The 23010-nt window shown below is 40.0% G+C and overlaps 1 protein-coding gene across 6 annotated transcripts in view; it reads left to right on the forward strand.

The window, feature by feature from the left end:
• LOC132824447 (midasin-like) overlaps window positions 1-23010 on the forward strand; it is a 103538-nt gene that overhangs the window by 35942 nt on the left and 44586 nt on the right. For 3 of the 6 annotated variants that reach the window (XM_060838958.1, XM_060838963.1, XM_060838960.1), the window contains exons 8-16: window positions 138-266; window positions 3427-3555; window positions 4842-4916; window positions 5528-5599; window positions 10673-10807; window positions 11421-11549; window positions 15359-15487; window positions 17336-17407; window positions 17979-18095. In XM_060838958.1, the coding sequence (XP_060694941.1) occupies window positions 138-266; window positions 3427-3555; window positions 4842-4916; window positions 5528-5599; window positions 10673-10807; window positions 11421-11549; window positions 15359-15487; window positions 17336-17407; window positions 17979-18095 (987 nt within the window). The remainder of the gene's footprint in view (window positions 1-137; window positions 267-3426; window positions 3556-4841; window positions 4917-5527; window positions 5600-10672; window positions 10808-11420; window positions 11550-15358; window positions 15488-17335; window positions 17408-17978; window positions 18096-23010) is intronic. The other 3 variants (XM_060838961.1, XM_060838959.1, XM_060838962.1) reach the window with 3 other exon arrangements.

The raw sequence follows: 23010 nt of genomic DNA on the forward strand, positions 1-23010 counted from the left end.
AAAGTGGTGTATTAATGGAAGTTGTTGCATTTGCTTCACAAGTGGTATTTCATTAGCTAACAGCACAATTACTGGTCCTCCTTCTCCAGTCTGAAGTTTACACTGTTGACCCTGTTATTCACTTTTCATGAATGTAGAAACACAGGAAGTCCACACAGGCAAAGGCAGCCATGAGGACAGGACAATGCAGCTCACTGATCGCAGCACACAAGATCAGTTACAAGATGAACATAACCAGGAAGCTGAAGGTGGAATTTATCAAAAAGGTAATAATCGCAGGATGATTAAAAATATAATTTGGAGATACAGGAAAAGAGTACAGTAATATGACTCCAATTAAAACTGTAAGGGGAAGGTAGAAGATCATCTGGGAGAGATACTCAAGTTTCGGATTGTTTTAAATTTATACAGAACATAGAACATAGAAAAATACAGCGCAGTACAGGCCCTTCGGCCCTCGATGTTGCGCCGACCGAAGCCTACCTAACCTACACTAACCCAATAACCTCCATATGCTTATCCAATGCCCGCTTAAATGACCATAAAGAGGGAGAGTCCACCACTGCTACTGGCAGGGCATTCCATGAACTCACAACCCGCTGAGTAAAGTATCTACCCCTAACATCTGTCCTATACCAATCTCCCCTTAATTTAAAGCTGTGTCCCCTAGTAACAGCTGACTCCATTAGTGGAAAAAGGTTCTCAGTGTCTACCCTATCTAAACCCCTAATCATCTTGTACACCTCTATCAAATCTCCCCTAAACCTTCCTATCTCCAATGAGAACAGCCCCAAATGCCTCAGCCTTTCCTCATACGATCTTCCTACCATGCCAGGCAACATCCTGGTAAACCTCCTCTGCACCCATTCTAATACCTCCACATCCTTCCTATAGTATGGCGACCAAAACTGCACACAATACTCCAGATGAGGCCACACCAGAGTCTTATACAACTGCAACATGACCTCAGGACTCCGGAACTCAATTCCTCTACCAATAAAGCCCAGTACGCCATATGCCTTCTTCACAGCACTATTTACCTGGGTGGCAACTTTCAGAGATCTGTGTACATGGACACCAAGATCCCTCTGCTCATCCACACTACCAAGTAGCCTACCATTAGCCCAGTAATCCATCTTCTTGTTACTCCTATCAAAGTGAATGACTTCACACTTAGCTACATTGAACTACATTTGCCACCTTTCTGCCCAGCTCTGCAACTTATATATATCCCGCTGTAACCTGCCACATCCTTCTTCGCTGTCCACAATTCCACCGACTTTCGTATCATCTGCAAACTTGCTCACCCAGCCTTCAAGCCCCTCCTCCAGGTCATTTATAAAAATGACAAACAGCAATGGTCCCAAAACAGATCCTTGCGGAACACCGCTAGTAACTGCACTCCGAGATGAACCTATACCATCAACTACTACCCTCTGTCTCCTTCCAGCCAGCCAATTCCTAATCCAAACCTCTAATGCACCCTCAATGCCATACCTCCATAATTTTTGCAGTAGCCTACCATGGGGAATGCCTTGCTAAAATCCATATACACTACATCTACTGCTTTACCCTCGTCTCTCAGGTCTACTTGTGTGTAGTATTTAAGCTGTTTGAGATTTTCATCTTTCCAAGAATATCTGTGATGAATGCAACTTGAAATTCAATGGCATTTTCCCATTTGTATTTCCAACAGCTCATTCCAAGTCTCCCCCAAATTACTTGCCCAGCACACCCAGACTCATAGCGTTAAGGAGCTGTACAACATGGAAACAGACTCTTTGGTCCAACTCATCCATGCTAAGCAGATATCCTGAATTATTCTAGTCCCAGCTGCCAGTATTTGGCCCATGTCCCTCCTAACCCTTCCTATTCATATACCTATTCAGATGCTTTTTAAATGTTGTAATTGCACCAGCGTCCACCACCTCCTCTGGCAGCTCATTCCATACATTCACCATTCTCTGCGTGAACAAGTTGACTGTTAGATCCCTTTTAAATCTCTCCCCTCTCACCTTAAACTGATGCCCTCGAGTTTTGGATTCCTCCAGCCCAGGAAAAAGATCTAGGCTTTGCACTCTATCTATGACCCTCATGATTTTATAAACCTTTTGAAGATCACCTCTCACCCTCTAACACTCCAGGGAAAATGCCCCAACCTATTCAGCCTTTCCCTATTGCTGAAAAACCTCTGGCCCCAACAACATCCTTGTAAATCTTTTCTGAACCCTTTCAAATTCCACAACATCCTTCCCACATCAGGTAAAAAACACTGCTCCAGGATAACTTAGCACCTATTTTCATTAACTTAAAAGTTTAATCAAGTGATGGATTTCAATAATAACAAAATCAAAACAGAACTCACTCTACTCACTAATATAGATTTACATAAACAAACAGTAAGGTTACACTTTAAAGAGCCACTTAGCTGCTTCCCTGTGAGTTCCCCCATACACGTCTCTACCAAATGGGGTTTAGCCTGCCTATCTGATTCCCCACTCACTCTCAGCACTGACACTTTAGACCCTATCAGCAGATTGGCTACAAATGCTTGACTCCAAATGTCCCTCCAAATGGCCTTACATCCATTAGTACTTTGTGAATGATATTATTGACATCATGTTTTTGGTGGAAACCCAATTGAGGATGACAACTTCCTGTTAATGAAGCTTCTCAAATTGTTTGTGTTCTCCACCGCCATCTGGTGGCAGTGTAGTCCTTGTCGTAACTAACTCTGGCAGGTTCACCATTTATAAGGATTTTTTTCCACCCCTTTCAATTCTTATTTAAAATCCCCTTTCTATGGTTTCCAATTTTCGAACATACCATATTTCTCAAGGACATCATGATTGTTTTTTTCCCTCAGCTTCGCCTGGAGCAACCTCTCATCTTTGATGATTTGAACTATTATTTCAATTTATTAAGGTCTGTCCCTTTTATGAGTTCACTGCCAATCTATTCTCTCACTTTTGCCTTCATATAAACTACTCTAACACACATCTACCCTTACTGTCGCTACTCCCATCTTCTCAGCTGTAAATAATGCCATCACTGATCATTTCCTTGTATTATTCTCAATTCACAATCCCTCTTTCAACCTTACTGTGTCTATCTCAAGTCACTTGCAGTGATGTTATCAAATTCCCACTGCTTAGCCTTCGTCCATCTATTCATCATGACATTTCTGCACGTGCTGATCTTCTCATCCCCACACCTCGAGGTTTGTTGTCTTTGGCTCCATTAAAACCAACCCTCAACCCTACAAGTGACAGAAGAATAGATATGTATTTTAGCAGTGTTTCACAACTATTTCACAATTGTATTTTAGCCTGTTGTGCATGTGTTATCTTTTGACATTAGCCAACAGTACTTCTCCAGTCTGAGGTTTACGTTGTTGACACTGTTACCTACGTTGCATGAATGTAGAAACCCAGGAAATCCGCACAGGCAAAGACAGCCATGAGGACAGGACAATGCAGGTCCCTGATCGCAGCACCCAAGATCAGTTGCAAGATGAACATAACCAGGAAGCTGAAGGTGGAATTAATCAAGAAGGTAATAATCTCAGGACGATTAAAAAAAATGTACAATATAACTTGGAGACAGAGGAAAGGAGTACAGTAACATGACTCTATTTACAACTTAAAAGGAAAGATATTCCAGGGGAGATACTTTAAGTTAAAATTAGTTTAACTTTATATGGAAAAAGTCTCTCAAATTTACTTGTGTATGGTATGTAAGATCTTCAAGATTTCATCATTCGAAGAATATCTGTGATGATTGCAGTGATTCTGAAAGATCATCACCAATACCATTACAGTCTTCTCAACTCGCACCTTCAGAACTGTCAGGCGTAGTCCATCTATCCTTCGTTTCACTTCTAGGTTCTGGTCAGTTGCCTTACTTTTTTGGTAGCCATTTTGTTCCCCAAAACGAATACCTGAACCATTTCGTAATTTTCTCCTCCAAGTTTCGTTATTGATTTATTTATGACACTTTACAGCCATTTAATACTTTACAGTCATCTAATAAACTTTGAGAGTTACTGGAATGCAATGTTGGAATTCTTGCATAATCTTTTGCATAATAATATTAATATTAATAATGATCATAATAACAGGCAGTCAAGCTAACGGGGTGTGTTAAAGGAGTTATTTTTTGCTTCTCTTCAGCCTGGGGATATTATTCACAATGGTGGGAAAAGAATGGTTTTCTTGAAGGAACTAAAATTCCTGTACAGATTAATTTAGTTCCTGACAATCATTTTCAATAACATTTACTGGACTAATTCCGGTGAATATTGCTATAGTCCTTAAACTCTTTCATTATAAATATCTATATCAATTGTAGAAACTGCAGCAATTGTCTCTGCCAAATATATGGCCCCTGCTGTTATTATTGTTGCTTAAAGATTATTACTTGCCGCTGTGATCCTGCAATTTTGGAGAAAGTGATGAAGAGGTTATGCTCAAAATGTTGCTTCTCCTGCTCCTCGCATGCTGTCTGACCGGCTGTGCTTTTCCAGTGCTACACGTTTTGACTCTGCAATTGTGCACAATTAAAACAAATTAAACATCATTGAACAGTGGCAAACAAATTAACAATAGCAATTAGATTAAAGGTTTCACTTTAATATTTACAATACTTCAATGTTTGGTTCTGCTATATTATCCTTCACCAGTGAAAGACTTGAGACAAATGTTTTGTTGGAATGTTATCAAAATTTCATTGTAGAAGGAAATTCAACAATAACGTAGAATGGTTTGCTTCTCAAAGTATCACATTTAGAATCCAAATCTCTGTCAGCTCATAAATATCAATATTCTCCATTGTTATTAAAGGACCACCATCACCTGAAGAAAGTGAAAATTGTCCTCTAATACCAATACAGCAGAGGGTTGCTGCCATTGAACAAAGTAAGTATTAATGCCAAAAACACAACTTCCATTCTTACTCAAGAATTCAGTTCTACATTTTCCTACAATTAGATTCCAAATAATCTCACGTGCTTTGCAATTGTAAAGGAATTTGCAAACTTTACCCAGCCTCAAAGCTTTGCGCAGTATATCGAACTATGTCAGAATTGCAAATGTACTTAGGAAGTATTTGTGTTATTGTCAATAATGAGGAAAATTATTTCAAATACAAAAGAAAATGCTATAAACCTAAAATAAAAACAAGACAGTCCAGAAACACTCACCAGGTAAGGTTAAATCTGTAGTGAGGAACTAAATTAATTTTAACAGATTAATTCATTAACAAATTAAACATAATTGAACAGTGGCAATCTAATTAGAAATAACATTTATATTAAAGGTTTCACTTTAATATTTACAACATTTCAATGTTTGGTTCCACAACATTATAATGAGCGGTGAAAGACTTGAGAAAAATGTTTTGTTGAAATGTTATCACAACTTCATCATAGAAGGAACTTCAGCAATAGTTTTGAATGGTTTGCTTGTAATAACATCACATTCAGAAAAATCCGAATCTTCATCAGCTCGCTAATGTACATTTTTTGCAGTGAGTAAAGGACAACCAATACCAAAGCAAAATGAAAACAATATCGGTCAAGCAGTTACTTCCCCCAGAAGAAGTAAGTATTCATGCCAAAAACATAACTTCCATTCTAACTTGTGTACTCAGTCATATATTCTGTTACAATGAGCTTCCAAATAATCTCAGGGTGCACTTCAATTGGAAAGGAACTTGCAAACTATTCCTCGTCTCAAAGCTTTGTGCAGGATCACAGAATAGAATCCACGACCATGTAATTGAGGAAGTATTTGTGTGATGGAAAGCATTGACAATAATGGATAAAATTATTACAAATACAAAAGAAAATGATTACAGATGCTGGAAAAACCTAAAAGAACCACAGGACAATCCAGAAACATTCAGCAGGTAAGGTTAAATCTGTGATGAGGAACAAAGTTAATTTTTAGCATTAGGACATTTCACCTCTTTTAATGAAGGATCATTGGACCAAAGCACTCGTTCTGTTTGTCTCCATAGAGACTGCTCAGTATTTCAAGCTGTTACTGCTTTCATTTAACAGTGTTTTGCGGTGGCTTTGTTTGAGGAGAATAATTTTCACTGTAGGCAGAGACCATTCTCCTCATCCTTATGATGATCTCAGGGAACTATTACATGCACCTGAGCAGTCGGATGGATCCCTCGTTCAATGCAATTTTAAAAATCAACATCTTTAATTCTGTAAGATATGTAAGAGTAAGATCTGTTGCAGCGAGCTCACAAAGAGTCATCATGTGACAGAACCATGATAAGGCCATTCATAGTACTCCTTCAGTAGGATACTGAAAACGCACCTGAATTGAATGCTGACATCATGGGGTGAAGCTTGAATGCAAACTCCTATTACTCATAAACACAAAGTAATTGCAATAAGCAGAACCAGCTGAATAACTGAGGTGCCAGTAGATATGTCGCAGAGACAACCTTTAAGCAAAGTAGTCACAATGGTGAATGCAATATCCTACCATTACATTTAGGCTGCAGAATAGTAATGACCTCAAGATCTCTTCTAGAACGGTCTGGAGATCCTGATATTCCCAGTCTCAGTAAATATTAAACAGGGAAGAGAGAGAGTGTGTGTGTGTGTGTTCATTCTTAATTAAGCAGATTGCAACCAAGAAACTAAGTCAATTTGAGAATACACTCTGTGTAATTTACAACAGCAAATCAGAACCAAATTACCCAAGTTTGATTGAGCAATAACTGTTGCTGTGAATTCAGTTTAGAATTTTATCAAGAATACTGAAGGGAAACATGAAAAAACGTCTCTGCATCATGTTTGTATTTATCTGTTTTGTAGCTCTGCTGACAATTAGTGATATCAAGAAATACCCCATGAAATTTTACATGTCAGCAAACCAACTCTGAGTTGGGAAGTTACAGTGGTTAGTCTTGATGTGTTGAATGTTTTATATAACAGTGGAAAGGAGGGGGAGCAAGAGCAAATAAGCTATTTCACTGGTAGATTCCAGTGGAGATATTCACAGGAGAACAGAAATTATCACAAAAACATCACAAATATATCAGTTTCATGCAAACAAAGATGAGCCCTTGGCACTGAGTAACCATGACAACAATGCAACATCCTTACACATTTCTGCAAATTTTTACTATATGGTGATGTATCCAAGGATGTTGGTCCTATTGTCTTTGTACATATGGTACAGATTGCAAGCCCAGAAGATGTTGTCAAAGGAGACTTGGCAAGATATTGCAGTGCATCTTGTACATGGTGCACACTGCTGCCACTGTATATTTGTGATTGAGGGAGTTTAACGTTAAGCTGAGGGCTAAGCTGCCATTCAGGTGGGCTGCTTTGTGCAGGATATTGTCCTGGTGCTCGAGTGTGGTTAGAATCAGACTATCCAGGAAATGGGAGAGTATTGTTTCATTCTCCTGTCTTCGGCCTTGTTAATGGTGAATCAAGTCAGGGTAATCAGTAGAGGATTTGCTTGCCATAGAATTGAAAGCTTGTGACTAATTCGTGATTCTGATCATTTTCTGGTCAAACATTACTCCCAGAGTCTTGACAGTGATGGATTCAGCTAGTGTCATTAGATGTCCAGGAGGAAGAAGGTTAGATCCTCTATGGCTGGAGATAGTAAATGTTTGACATTTATGTAGTGCCAATGTTACATGCCGATAAAGCTGTTGGGCTATAACCTGCTGTTGTGTGAATTTTAATTTTGTCCAGCCCAGTCCAACACAGGCACTTCCACATCTTGCCTATTATCTGACTTGCTGCTTACAGGCACAGTCTGTTTCAGTATCACAGAGTCTTGATTGGGACTGAACATTGTGCAAACATTGACAATCATTCTCACTTATGATGGAGCCAGATCTTTGATGAAGCAGCTGAAGGTGGTTGGGTGTGGGACACTGCCTTGACATCAGTCTGCAGTGATGTCCTAAAGCTGAAATGATTAGCCTCGAAGAAGCAGCCATCCTCCTTTCAGACTCCAACCAGTGGAGATTTGTTCTCCATTTCACAACGTCTCCACATTTGGCAGGGTTCCTTGATACCATCCTTGGTGAAATGTTGCCATGTTGTCGAAGACAGTCACTCTCACATGATCTCTTGAGTTCAGTTCTTTTCTCCATGCTTGATGAAGATTTTATTGAGGTCAGGAACTGCATAGCCTTAACAGAAACTAAACATCAGTGAGTTGGTTGTTGCCTGAACAACTTAGATTCCAGTGTGAACACTCACTTGGTAGAAGATAAGGTTTATTTTTCCGTTTTGGGTACTGTGTTGGCCAGGCACTAAACATATTCATATGAGACTGCTAATGTTGTTTTGACAAAAGAACAAAAGTTAATTTTAACTGAAAGGAAAATCAAACAATGCCTTTAATTTTTTAAAGATTCTGTCAAAAGATAGCTGAAAGAAAATGCAACCCTTTTCCTAGCAATATCCTTCACAGACACTGAACTCCAGGGAAGTATCACTTCTACTTTCCCTTTAAAATTTAAAACTGAACTGGCAAAGTTGCCAATGAAGCCTTTTGGTGTCTTTGTGCTTATTCACTGGATATCATTCTCTCCATCCTTCTCCAAGACACAGGAACAGGTTAACTGATGGACTTTGTTCTGAACTCATTACTTGTCACTGCAAAAATAGCTCAAGATTTCACTCCCGCTCAGATGGCCTGAATGTATTCACTGACAAAAAAAGACTGTTCTGCTGGAATGATTCATTTCTTATGGACAAAATCTGCTCAACCTTCAGTCTCCACTGAGTGCTTCCCCTCACCATATCCTCCCTTCCCATTTGAAGTAATCTTACTTCTACTTCTCCACAGCCTCTGTCATTTTTCTCTCTGTTCTGTAACCTTGTAACCTGGAATATTTTGTTCCCAGTCGTGACCATCACACAGCCATGTCTCAGTCATGGCTCTTATATCATAATCTACAATTTGTATCTGTGCCTACAGCTTGTTTAATTGATTCCTTATTCTCGATGTATTCATATAATAAACTCTGATTTGGACCAAACACTATAACCTGACCCTCAGCACTGATGCTTAAATCACCTGTTTATTATTTCAGTCCAATGAAGTTTAAAGAAGAAACATCTTATAATATTGCCATTCGCTCTCATGCCTGAATTAGGATTCCTGACAGATTCTTGGGTCTCTGTCATTTTCCTTGAATTAGAAACTATAATAACATTTCCAAACAACACTGAATATTTTAAAGTGCCCATGACTACCCTATTTAGCCTTTCAGATAAGATATTGGTCCCAGGTTGGTTCAGGTGCAGCCTATCCCAGTATTACAAGTCCTTTCTGTCCCAATACTGGGGCCAGTGACCCACAAAATGAAAGCCCTCTTTCCTCTATCTCTCCTTTAACCATGTGTTTACTTCCATCATTTTCTTATGTCTATGTCAATTCGCTTGAGGTTCAGTTCATTAATTTGCTCCGAATTCCTGATATTCCCCGAACAGGACGTAGTGCCAATTGTTGGTCTCAACATGGACTACGACAACTGGATCCTCCTTGTCTCATTCCAATATCCTTTCAAGCCGCTTGAAGATGTCTCTTACCTTGGCACCACGCAGGCAACACACCAAGCACAACTTTGCTGTCAATGGATGCTATGTATATGCCTTATTATAGAATACACCAGTATTATGGCTTTTCTTCTTATCTCTCTTCTTCTTCTTCTTCTTCTAATATTATCACTTCCCCCTACTTGAATAGCCTCTTGTACCATGGAGCAGTGGTCAGTTTGCCCATCAGTTGGACCCTGTAGCAGCAGGTGGTGGCGAGCACTGACCAACGGAACTGAGTGGTTTGTTGGGACATGCTCCACCAGCAGGTCATGACAGTGAGGGACATGAGGTGGATCAGTTAAATGAAGTCTCACTGGGGGAAAATAAAACAAGGGGTCTTTGGTAAAAGGAGGAGAAGGTAAGCAAAAAAATTATCCCACAGACATCCTTCCATGTAAATGCTGTAAATAATTTCTTGCATATTGTTAATTAATATTCATGTTTGTAATTACCCGACACCTGTGGAACAATGAACTATGCTTCACCATCTTTCTGTCATCAGTAAATTCAAATTTCATATTACTTATGGTCGTCAGCCTTACTTATGTCATGTACGACTTGGTGTCAATTAGAGTCATAGAGATGTACAGCATGGACAAGGCAGTTTGGTCCAACCTGTCCATGCCGATCAGATATCCCAACCCAATCTAGTCCCACCTGCCAGCACCCGGCCCATATCCCGCCAAACCCTTCCTATTCATATACCCATCCAAAAGCCACTTAAATGTTACAATTGTACCAGCCTCCACCACATCCTCTGGCAGCTCATTCCATACACCTACCACCCTCTGCGTGAAAAAGTTGCCCCTTAGATCTCTTTTATATCTTTCCCCTCTCACCTTAAACCTATACCCTCTAGGCCTGGACTCCCCGAACCCAGGGAAAAGACTTTGCCTATTTACCATTTCCCCTTGGAAAGTACCTTGGCTCACTTTACTGCTTTAAAGTGGTGTATTAATGGAAGTTGTTGCATTTTCTTCACAAGTGGTATTTCATTAGCTAACAGCACGATTACTGGTCCTCCTTCTCCAGTCTGAGGTTTACACTGTTGACCCTGTTACTTACTTTGCATGAAAGTAGAAACACAGGTAATCCGCACAGACAAAGACAGCCATGAGGACAGGACAATGCAGGTCCCTGATCGCAGAACCCAAGATCAGTCGCAAGATGAACATTTTGCAACTGAAGCTGAAGGTGGAATTAATCAAGAAGGTAATAACCTCAGGACGATTTAAAAAAATTGTACAATAGAATTTGGAGATACAGGAAAGGATACAGTAACATGACTCTGTTTAAAACTTTAATGCAAAAATAATAGAGAGTCTGGTAAAGATGCTCTGTGTCCGAATTATTTTAAATTCATAAAGTAAAACTCTTCCAAATTGACAATGTGCATGGTATTTAAGATTTTCCAGATTTTCCTCATTCCAAGAATATATGTGATGAATGCAACTTGAAATTCAATGGCATTTTCCTTTTGCATTTCCAACTGCTCAATCCAAGACTCTTCCAAATTTCTTGCGCAGCACACCTCGACTCATAGAGTTATGGAGCTGTACAGCATGGATACAGACCATTTGGTCCAACTCATCCATGCCGACCAGATATCCTGAATTATTCTCATCCCATTTGTCATCATTTGGCCCATGTCCCTCTCAACCCTTCCTGGGTCATATGTCCAATCTTTTAAGTGTTGTAATTGTACCAGCCTCCACAACTTCCTCTGACAGCTCACTTGTATATCCTTAATTGATTTTCATGTGTGTAATTTCCTGACACCAGTGTTTACACTGTTGACCCTGTTATTTACTTTGCATGAATGCAGAAACACAGAAAATCCACACAGGCAAAGACAGCCATGAGGACGGGACAATGGAGGTCACTGATCACATCAACCAAGACCAGTCACAAGGGGAAAATAAACAGGAGGCTGAAGGTGGAATTAATCAAGAAGGTAATAGCCTCAGGATGATTAAAAAAAAATTGTAAAATATAATTTGGAGATACAGCAAAGGAGGGCAGTAACATGACTCTATTTGAAACTTTAAAGGAAATGTAGAAGATAGTCTGGGAGAAAGACTCAAGCTGCAAATTATTTGACGTTGATACAGAAAATGTCTCTCAGATCTACTCATGTATGGTATTTAGGCAGCTCGAGAATTTCTTCTTTCCAAGAATATCTATGATGAATACAACTTGAAATTCAATTGCATTTTCTCGTTTCCAACAGCTCATTCCAAGTCTCCCCCAAATTACTTGCCCAGTACACCTGCACTCATAGAGTTATTGACCTGTACAACATGGAAACAGACCTTTTGGTCCAACTCATCCATACTGACCAGATATCCTGAATTATTCTAGTCCCATCTGCCAGTATTTCACCCATGTCCTTCCTAATCCTTCCTATTCATATACCTATTCAGATGCCTTTTAAATGTTGTAATTGTATCAGCCTCCACCACCTCCTCTGGAGGCTCATTCCATACATGCACCAATCTCTGCGTGAACAAGTTCCCTTAGGTCCCTTTTAAATCTTTCCCCTCTCACCTTAAACTGATGCCCTATAGTTTTGGATTCCACCAGCCCAGGAAAAAAATCTTGGATATGCACTCTATCTATGCCCCTCATGATTTTATAAACCTTTAGAAGGTCACCCTTCAGCCTCTGACACTCCATGGAAAGTAGCCCCAGCCTATTCAGCCTTTCCCTATTGCTGAAAAGTTGCTGACCCCAACAAGGTCCTTATAAATCTTTTCTGAACCCTTTCAAATTTCACAAAATCCTCCCCACAACAGGTAGATCAGAATTGAATGCAGTATTCCAAAAGTGATCACAACAATACAGCCACAACATCACCTCCCAACTCCTAAACTCTGCACTGACTATAAAGGCAAGCATACCAATTGCCTTCTTCACTGACCTGTCTTGTGGGATTCTACTTTCAGGGAACTATGAATCTGTGACTCCAAGGTCTGTTTGTTCAGCAACGCTCCTCAGGAGCTTACCATTAAGTGTGTTGGTCCTGCCCTGATTTGCCTTTCCAAAATGCAGCATCGCGCATTTGTCTAAATTAAACTCCATCTGACACTCCTCACCCCATCAGCCCATTTTATCGATGGCCTGTTGTACTATGAGGTAACCTTCTCCTCTGTCCACTACACCTCCAATTTTGGTGTCATCTGCAAACTTACTAACCATAACTCCTATGTTCACATGCAAATAATTTTACAAAAATGCCAAAAAGCACTGGACCCAGCATCAATTCTTGTGCACACCGCTGGTCACAGGCCTCCAGTCTGAAAAGCAACCTTCCACCACCCCTCTCTGTCTTCAATCTTCAAGCCAGTTCTGTTTCCAAATGGCTAGTTCTCACCATATTCCACGTTATCTATTCTTGCTAACCATTCTACCATGAGGAACCTTGTCTAACGTATTACTGAAATCCATACAGATCATGTGCACCACCCTCATCAATCCTCTTTGTTACTTCTTCAGAAAACTGCAGCAAGTTAGGGAGACATGATTTCCCACACACAAAGCCATGCTGACTATCCCTAATCAGACTTTGACATTCCAAATACATGTAAATCCTGTCCCTCAGGTTTCCCTCCAACAACTTGCCCACCACCAAAGCAGGCTCACCATCAATAGTTCTCTCGCTTTTCCTGACCACCTTTCTTAAATAGTGGCATTAGGTTTGACAACCTCCTATCTTCTGTCACCTCACCTGTGACTATTGATGATACAAAAGTCTCAGCAAGGGATTCTGCAATCACTTCCATAGCTGCGCACAGAAGTCTTGCGTACACCTGTTGAGGCCTTGAGGATTTACCCACTTTTGTGCATATTAAGACATCTAGCACCACCTCCTCTGTAATATGGATATTTTTCAAAATTTTTCAATATGTATAGCCCCATGTTCTCTATCTTCCATATCCTTCTCCACAATAAAAGACTCATTTAGTATCTCCCTCATTTCGTGCAGTTCCAGACATAGCTGGCGTTGCTGATCTCTTGGAGGCCCTATTCTCTCCCTCGTTACTTTTTTGTCCTTCATTTTTGGAGAATCTCTTTCGATTCTCCTTCACCCAATTTGCCAAATCTCTCATATCTCCTCTTTCCCCTCCAGATTTCGTCTCAGAAGTTTTCTCTACTGCATTTATACTCTATGAGCAATTAACTAGATCTCTGCTGTCTGTGCCTGATACATGCATCCTTCCTATTCTTGACCAAAACCTCTATTTCTCTCATCATCCAGCATTCCCTACATCTACCGGTCTTGCCTTTCACCCAAACATAAACTGGACTCTCCTACACTACCGGCCTTCCTCTCCTACCTTGCCTGTATCATCAGTTTTACTCATTTCCTCCAATGGCCATCCATTTCATCCCCCAACTCCAACAAATTCCTCAATGCATCTAACTGCCACTCTAACCAATCCATGCAATGCAATAGGACTTGCGACCATACACATTTACTGCAGACACACTCATCAATAACATGGAAACTTTCGCTAATCTCCCACATCTGACAGGAAGAGCACATCACTCCACTGAAGGCCATCTGTGCACCTCAACAATCTTCAGACCTAGAAAAATACTGCACTAAAAAACACTGCTCCAGGATAACTTAGTACCTATTTTCATTAACTTAAAAGTTTAATCAAGTGACGGATTTCAATAATAACAAAATCAAAACAGAACTCACTCTACTCACTAATATAGATTTACATAAACAAACAGTAAGCTTACACTTTAAAGAGCCACTTAGCTGCTTCCCTGCTGTGAGCTCCCCCACACACATCTCTACCGAATGGGGTTCAGCCTGCCAATCTAATTCCCCACCCACTCCCAGCACTGACATTTTAGACCCTATCAACAGATTGGCTACAACTGCTTGACTCCAAATGTCTTTACATCCGTAAGTACTTTGTGAATGATATTATTGACATCATGTTCTTGGTGGAAACCCAATTGAGGATGACAACTTCCCGTTAATGAAGCTTCTCAAATTGTTTGTGTTCTCCACCGCCATCTGGTGACAGTGTAGTCCTTGTCGTAACTAACTCTGGCAGGTTCACCACTTATAAATATCTTTTTTCCACCCCTCTCAATTCTTATTTAAAACCCCTTTTCTATGGTTTCCAATTTTCGAACATACCATATTTCTCAAGGGCATCATGATTGTTTTCTTCCCTCAGCTTCGCCCTGGAGCAACTTCTCATCTTTGGTAATTTGAACTATTATTTCAATTTATTATGGTCTGTCCCTTTTCTGAGTTCACTACCAATTTATTCTCACACTTTTATCTTCATATAAACTACCCTAACACGCATTCACCCTTGCTGTCACTACTCCCATCTTCTCAGCTGTAAATAATGCCATCTCTGATCATTTCCTTGTATTATTCTCAATTCATAATCCCTCTTTCAACCTTACTGTGTCTATCTCAAGTCATTTGCAGTGATGTTATCAAATTCCCACTGCTTAGCTTTTGACCATCTATTGATCATGACATTTCTGAATGTGCTGATCTTCTCATACCCACGCCTCGAGGTTTGTTGTCTTTGGCTCCATTAAAACCAACCCTCAACCCTACAAGTGGCAAAAGCATAGATATGTATTTTAGCATTGTTTCACAACTGTTTCACGAGTTGTATTTTAGCCTGCTGAGCATGTATTATCTTTGGACATTAGCCAACAGTACCTCTCCAGTCTGAGGTTTACGTTGTTGACACTGTTATTTACTTTTCATGAATGCAGAAACACAGGAAATTCACACAGGCAAAGACAGCCATGAGGACAGGACAATGCAGATCACTGATCACCTCACCCAAGATCAGTTGCAAGATGAACATAACCAGGAAGCAGAAGGTGGAATTAAGCAAGAAGGTAATAACTTCAGGACTATTAAAAAAATTGTACCATATAATTTGGAGACACAGCAAAGGAGTACAGTAACATGACTCTATTTACAACTTTAAAGGAAAGATATTCTGAGGGAGATACTTTAAGTTCAAATTAATTTAAATTTACTTGTGTTTGGTATGTAAGATCTTCAAGATTTCATCATTCGAAGAATATCTGTGATGATTGCAGTGTTCCCGAAAGATCATCACCAATACCATGACAGTCTTCTCAACTCGCACCTTCAGAACTGTTAGGTGTAGTCCACCCATCCTTCATTTCACTTCTAGGTTCTGGTCATTCACCTTTCTGTTTTTATTCCATTTTGTTCCCCAAAACTAATACCTTAGCCATTTCCTAATTTTCTACTCCCAGTTTCTTTATTGATTTATTTTATGACACTTTACAGTCATTTAACACTTTACAGTCAACTAACAAACTTTGAGAGATGCCGGCATGCAATGTTGGAATTCTTGCATAATCTATTGCATAATAATAATAATAATATTAATAATAATCATAATAACAGGCAGTCAAGCTAATGGGGTCTGTTAAAGGAGTTATTTTTTGCTTCTCTTCAGCCTGAGGATATTATTCACAATGGTGGGAAAAGAATGGTTTTCTTGAAGGAATCAAAATTCCTGTACAGATTAATTTAGTCCCTGACAATCATTTTCTATAACATTTACTGGACTAATTCCAGTAAATATTGTGATAGTCCTTAAACTCTATCATAGAAACTACAGTAGTTGTCTCTGCTGTTATTAATGTTGCTTTAAAGATTATTGCTTTCAGTGTGATCCTGCAATTTTGGAGAAAGTGAGGACTGCAGATGCTGGAGATCAAAGATAAAAGATGTGGCGCTTAAAACGTACAGCCAGTCAGACAACATTCGAAGAACAGGAGAGTTGACATTTTGAGCATAAGTCCTTCATCGGGAATGTGGAAATCTCAAGGGAGGGGGAGTGGAGCTGGGGAAGGTAACTAGGAAGGCATTAGGTGGATGAAGGTGGGGTGTGATTGTGATAGGTTGGAGTGCAGGATGGAGCAAATAGGTGGAAGGAAGATGGACAGTAGGACAATTCAAGAGTGTGGTGCTGAGTGGGAGGGCTGAATCTGTGATAAGATTGGGGGGGGGGGCGGGGGGATTAGGAAACTGACGAAATCGACATTGATTCCATGTGATTGGAGGGTTCCAAGGCTGAGGATGAGATGTTCATCCTCCAGTCGTCATGTTGCTAGGATTTGGTGGTGGAGGAGGACCAGGACTTGCATGTCCGCCCTCTTGAACTGTCTAACCTGTCCAACTTCCTTCCCACCCATCCGCTGCCCTCTCCACTCTGACCTATCACATCACCCCCCACCTTTCTCCACCTATTGCATTCTAAGCTATCGTACCACAGACCCTCCCTCCTCTGATTTATCACTCAGCCCCCTCGGAGCCCACCACATTCTTTGTGCTCAAAACGTTGCCTCTCCTGCTCTGCGGATGCTGCCTGACTGGCTGGGCTTTTCCAGTGCCACACTTTTTGATCCTGAATTTTGTACAATTAAAACAAATTAAGCATCATTGAACAGTGGCAAACAAATTAGCAATAGCAATTAGATAAAATATTTCACTTTAATATTTACAATACTTCAACGTTTGGTTCTGTGATATTATGCTTCATCAGTGAAAGACTTGAAATAAATGTTTTGTTGGAATGTTATCAGAATTTCATTGTAGATGGAAATTCAACGATAATGTAGAATGGTTTGCTTGTAAAAGTATCACATTTAGAATCCAAATCTTTGTCAGCTCACTAATATCAATATTCTCCATTGTTATTAAAGGATCACCATCACCTGAAGAAAGTGAAAATTATCGAAAATCAGTTCGTCACAGGGCTGCTGCCTTTGAACAAAGTAAGTATTAATGCCAAAAACACAACTTCCATTCTTACTCAAGTATTCAGTCATATATTCTCCTACAATTAGCTTCCAAATAATCTCAGCGTGCTCTTCAATTGTAAAGGAATTTACTAACTTTACCCAGCCTCAAAGCTTTGTGCAGTATCACAGAATAGACTACAGGACCATGTCAGAATTGCAAATGTACTTGGGAAGTATTTGTGTTATTGTTAATAATGAAGAAAATTATTTCAAATACAAAAGAAAAATGATTACACATGCTGGAAACCTAAAATCAAAACAGGTCCAGTAATACACAGCAGGTAAGGTTAAATCTGTGGCAAGGAACAAAATTAATTTTAACAAATTAAGCATAATTGAACATTGGCAATCTAATTACTAATAACAATTATATTAAAAGTTTCACTTTAATATGTACAATACTTCAATGTTTGGTTCTGCAACATTATAATGAGCAGTGAAAGACTTCAGATAAATGTTTTGTTGAAATGTTATCATAACTTCATCATAGAAGGAACTTCAACAATAGTTTTGAATCGTTTGCTTATAATAACATCACATTCAGAAAAATCCGAATCTTCGTCAGCTCGCAAATGTACATTTTCTGCAGTGAGTAAAGGACAACCAATACCGAAGAAAAATGAAAACAATATCGGTCAAGCAGTTACTTCCTCCAGAAGAAGTAAGTATTCATGTCAAAAACATAACTTCCATTCTGACTTGTGTACTCAGTCATATATTCTATTACAACAAGCTTCCAAATAATCTCAGGGTGCATTTCAATTGGAAAAGAACTTGCAAACTATTCCTAGTCTCAAGGCTTTGTGCAGTATCACAGAATAGAATCCAATACCATATACTTGAGGAAGTATTTGTGTGATGGAAAGCATTGTCAACAATGGATAAAATTATTACAAACACAAAAGAAAATGAATACAGATGCTGGAAACCTAAAATAACCACAGGACAATCCAGAAACATTCAGCAGGTAAGGTTAAATCTGTGGTGAGGAACAAAATTAATTTTTAAGGTGAGGACATTTCACCTCTTCTAATGAAGGACCATTGGATCAAAGCACTCATTCTCGCTGTTTCCATAGACATTAGACCAAAGCACTCATCCTGTTTGTCTCCATAGAGATTGCTCAGTATTTCAAGCTGTTTTCATTTTAAAAGTGTTTGTGGTGGCTTTGTTTGAGGAGAATACTTTTCACTGTAAGCAGAGACCATTCTCCTCATCCTCATGTTGATCTCAGGGAACTATTACACGCACCTGAGCAGTCAGATGGGTCCCTTGTTCAGTGCAAGTATTAAAAATCAGCATCTTCAACTCTTAAGATATCCAAGAGTAAGATCTGCTGCAGCAAGATCACGAGGAGTCACCATGTGAGTTATTGCAGCGCATTTTCTACAGGGTGCACACTGCTGCCACTGTATATTGGTGATGGAGGGAGTTGAAAATGTGTTGCTGGAAAAGCGCAGTTTTTCCTGAAGAAGGGCTCATGCCTGAAACGTCGACTCTCCTGCTCCTTGGATGCTGCCTGACCTCCTGCGCTTTTCCAGGAACACATTTTCAGCTCTGATCTTCAGCATCTGCAGTCCTCACTTTCTCCTGATGGAGGGAGTTTAAGATTAAGCTGAGGGCTAAGCTGCCATTCAGGTGGGCTGCTTTGTGCTGGATGTTGTCCTGGTGCTTGAGTGTAGTTAGAATCACACTATCCAGGAAATAGGAGATTATTGTGTCCTTCTCCTGACTTTTGCCTTGTTAATGGTGAATCAGATCAGGGTAGGGGAGAAAGTGAGGTCTGCAGATGCTGGAGATCAGAGCTGAAAATGTGTTGCTGGAAAAGCGCAGCAGGTCAGGCAGCATCCAAGGAACAGGAGATTCGACGTTTTGGGCATAAGCCCTTCTTCAGGGCTGATTCCTGAAGAAGGGCTTATGCCCGAAACGTCGAATCTCCTGTTCCTTGGATGCTGCCTGACCTACTGCGCTTTTCCAGCAACACATTTTCAGCTCAGGTCAGGGTAGTCAGGAGAGGAGTTACTCATCACAGAATTGAAAGCCTATGACTAATTCTTGGTTTAGATCAATTTCTGGTCAAAAGTTACTCCCAGAATCTTGACAGTGATGGATTCAGCTAATGTCCTTAGATGACAAGAGAGAAAAAGATTAGATCCTCCCTTGCTGGAGACATTAATATTTGACATTTGTGTAGTGCCAATGTTACATGCCTATAAAGCTGTTGGACTATAACCTGGTGTTGTGTGAATTTTAATTTTGTCCACCCCAGTCCAACACTGGCACCTCCACATCTTGCCTATTATCAGTCTTGTGGCTTACAAACACAGTCTGTTACAGTATCACAGAGTCTTGATTGGGACTGAACATTGTGCAATCATCGACAATCATTCTCACTTCTGACCTTATGATGGAGCCAGGTCATTAGTGAAGCAGCTGAAGGTGGTTGGGTGTGGGACACTGCCTTGACATCAGCCTGCAGGGATATCCTAAAGCTGAAACGATTAGCCTCCAAGAAGCAGCCATCCTCCTTTCAGACTCCAACCAGTGGAGATTTGTTCTCCATTTCACAATGTAACCACATTTGGCAGGACTCTTTGATACCATCCTTGGTGAAATATTGCCATGTTGTCAAGGACAATCACTCTCACATTATCTCTTGAGTTCAGTTCTTTTCCTCCATGCTTGATGAAAATTTTATTGAGGTCAGGAACTATATGGCCTTTGCAGAAACTGAACATCAATGAGTTGGTTGTTGCCTGAATGACTCAGATTCCAGTGTGAAAACTAACTTGACAGAAGATATGATTTATTTTTCTGTTTTGGGTACTGTGTTGGCCAGGTAGTAAACATAATAACATGAGACTGCTAATATGCTTTTGTTTTGTAGACATTTTTATTGAAAAGGAAAAGGTTTCTGGGTTTTTTTTAATAAAATTACAAAACTAATACAAGATAGTTTACAATATAATAACAACAACAATATAAATTAAGAAAACTAACTGCTAATCTGCTCCACAGACGACCAAAACACAAAGTAAGATATAAGAAAGAAGACATTATATATATATATAAAAAAAACTACAGTATAGTACTTAACTAACAACAACAACAAAGGTACATGAATAAATAAGCATTCAACATAAAATTATATCAAGTCATGACAAGACACCTATTTATACGGGATTCTTCCTCCTAGGGCCCCCCAAACTGACAAACATCATCCTCGGGGCTAATCAAAGGCCCTGGGCAGTATGGCCGATTTATTAACATCGGTGTAGTTCAAGAAGGGCCACCATGTTCTATAAAACAATTCCATTTTTTGGTGCATTATATTCGTAAGCAATTCCAGGGGAATATGTTGCATAAATATCCTATGTCAGTTCGAAAGCCCTCAGGGACTTTCCGATATCCAGCTTGCTAAAATGTTTTTCCTCACACAAAAGTAGAGAATAGTAAACAGTTTCTTCCCATAAACATCTAGAGAAGGAAGATTTGGAAAGCTCAAAAGGAAAGACACCAAGTCCAATCTAATCTTCACTCCTAAAACCTTTGCCAAGGCATTCACTATACTGTCCCAATACCTACAAATCTTATGGCATGTCCACAAACAATGAGTGAGAGTATCAACTTCTAGTTTACATTTAGGGCACACTGGGGACGCTTCAACCTTAAACCTTGCAAGCCGCTCTGGTGCTATATGAGCCCTATGAAATATCTTCAATTGAATAGTTTGAGTCCTATTACTGTTAGAGATCTTCCAGCAATTTCCCAGATATCCAACATCTCTAAGGACATTTCCATCCCCAATTCCTGATTCCAGGTTTTATATAACCATTCCGTGTCCTTTGATACTTTATTACCTAGCGAGTGATAGAGAGGACTGACAGAGGGTGCGCCCTTCGGCCGAAGCTCTCTCCTTTCCATATCCTTTCCATATCCAATCTCGTACTTGAAAATATCGAAAGAGATCCTTGCTAGGCAACCCGACTTCTGTTCGAAGGACATCATGACCTCCCCATTGAACAGATCTCCCAAGCAGGAGATTTCTCTGGGCTCCCAAATCTTAAATCCAGCATCTGTCAAGCCTGGCTGAAATCCCAATGTTCCCACGATAGGAGTAAAAGGGAAGGTTTTTTGTAAATCACCCTCATCCTGTCGTATCATACTCCAAGCTTTGATTGTGTTTAGTACAATCGGGTTTTTACAATGATCCATGACAATTCTCATTGTATCCATAAATAATGGATTGATAAGGGGGGATTTTGCTTGGGAAGCCTCAATATCCAGGCAAATTGATTTTGAATCACAACAAACCCAATCAGCCACATATGATAGCAGGGAACTCAGCAGGTACATCCTAAAATCTGGAAAAACTAGACCTCACCTTACTTGTGGAAGCTGCAACTTAACTAATTTAATAAGGGGCCATCTATGACTCCAAATAAAGGAGCTGAGCCAACCATAGAGCTTAGGTAGCACCTGTCTCAGCAGCAACAAGGGGAGCATTCTCGTTGGGTATAAAAGACGAGGTAGAATTTTCATCTTGATCAAAGCTATTCTTCCTAGCCAAGATATCAGGAGATCTTTCCAACATTGGAGGTCCTGCCTTATTTTCTCTAATAAATGCGTATAATTAGCTTTATAGAGTTGACCAAATGCCGGGGTAATAAAAATGCCTAAGTAGAGAAAACCCCCCAGTGACCACTGAAATGGGAAGCGGGATCCATCCTCAAAGTTGGATATGCTGGTAAGACCTCGTAGCAGCATGGCCTCTGATTTCATAAAATTAATTTTGTACCCTGAAAACATAACAAATAAATTAACCACTTGAATTAAGCAGGGCACAGATGTCAATAGATTATTTAAGGGAAAATGGACGTCGTCTGCATAAAGAGTAATTTTGTACTTGCCTGATCCTACCTCCGGGGCCGTTTTATTGGGGTCAGTTCAGATAGCTTCCACCAGCGGTTCCATCACTAGTGTAAATAGTAGTGGTGAGAGAGGGCATCCTTGACGACAACCCCTGCCAACGCTGAAACTATCCGATCTTATGCCGTTGGTAATCACCGCTGCCTTTGGGTCGTTATATAACACTGCGACCTATTTGGTAAAAACCTCTCCAGTGCCAAACCGCTCTATAGTGTAAAAAAGGTATGGCCATTCCAAGGTCAAATGTCTTCTCTGCATCGAGGGAGATGACTAATCTCGGTGTAGCTCTTTGCTGGCAGACTTGTACCATATTTAACACTCTTCTGGTATTATTAATAGATCTGCGACCCTTAATAAACCCCGTCTGATCCTGTTTTATTATAAATTGTAAAACCCTCTCCAGTCACTATGCCAACATTTTTGAGAGGATTTTAAAGTCCACATTCAGTAAGGATATAAGCCTGTACAAAGTACAGACATCTGGGGTTTTTCCTTTCTTGAGAATGGGAGAGATATTTGCTTCTCTCAGAGAGGGCGGGAGACTACACTGACTATTTGAGTAGTCAAGTGGTCCAGCCAACTCATCTGTAAACTCTTTATAGAACACAACCTGAAAATCCATCTGGCCCGGTCACTTTACCGCTCTG

The sequence above is a fragment of the Hemiscyllium ocellatum genome, chromosome 18 (assembly GCF_020745735.1).
Source record: "Hemiscyllium ocellatum isolate sHemOce1 chromosome 18, sHemOce1.pat.X.cur, whole genome shotgun sequence".
In the NCBI taxonomy this organism is placed as follows: Eukaryota; Metazoa; Chordata; class Chondrichthyes; order Orectolobiformes; family Hemiscylliidae; genus Hemiscyllium; species Hemiscyllium ocellatum.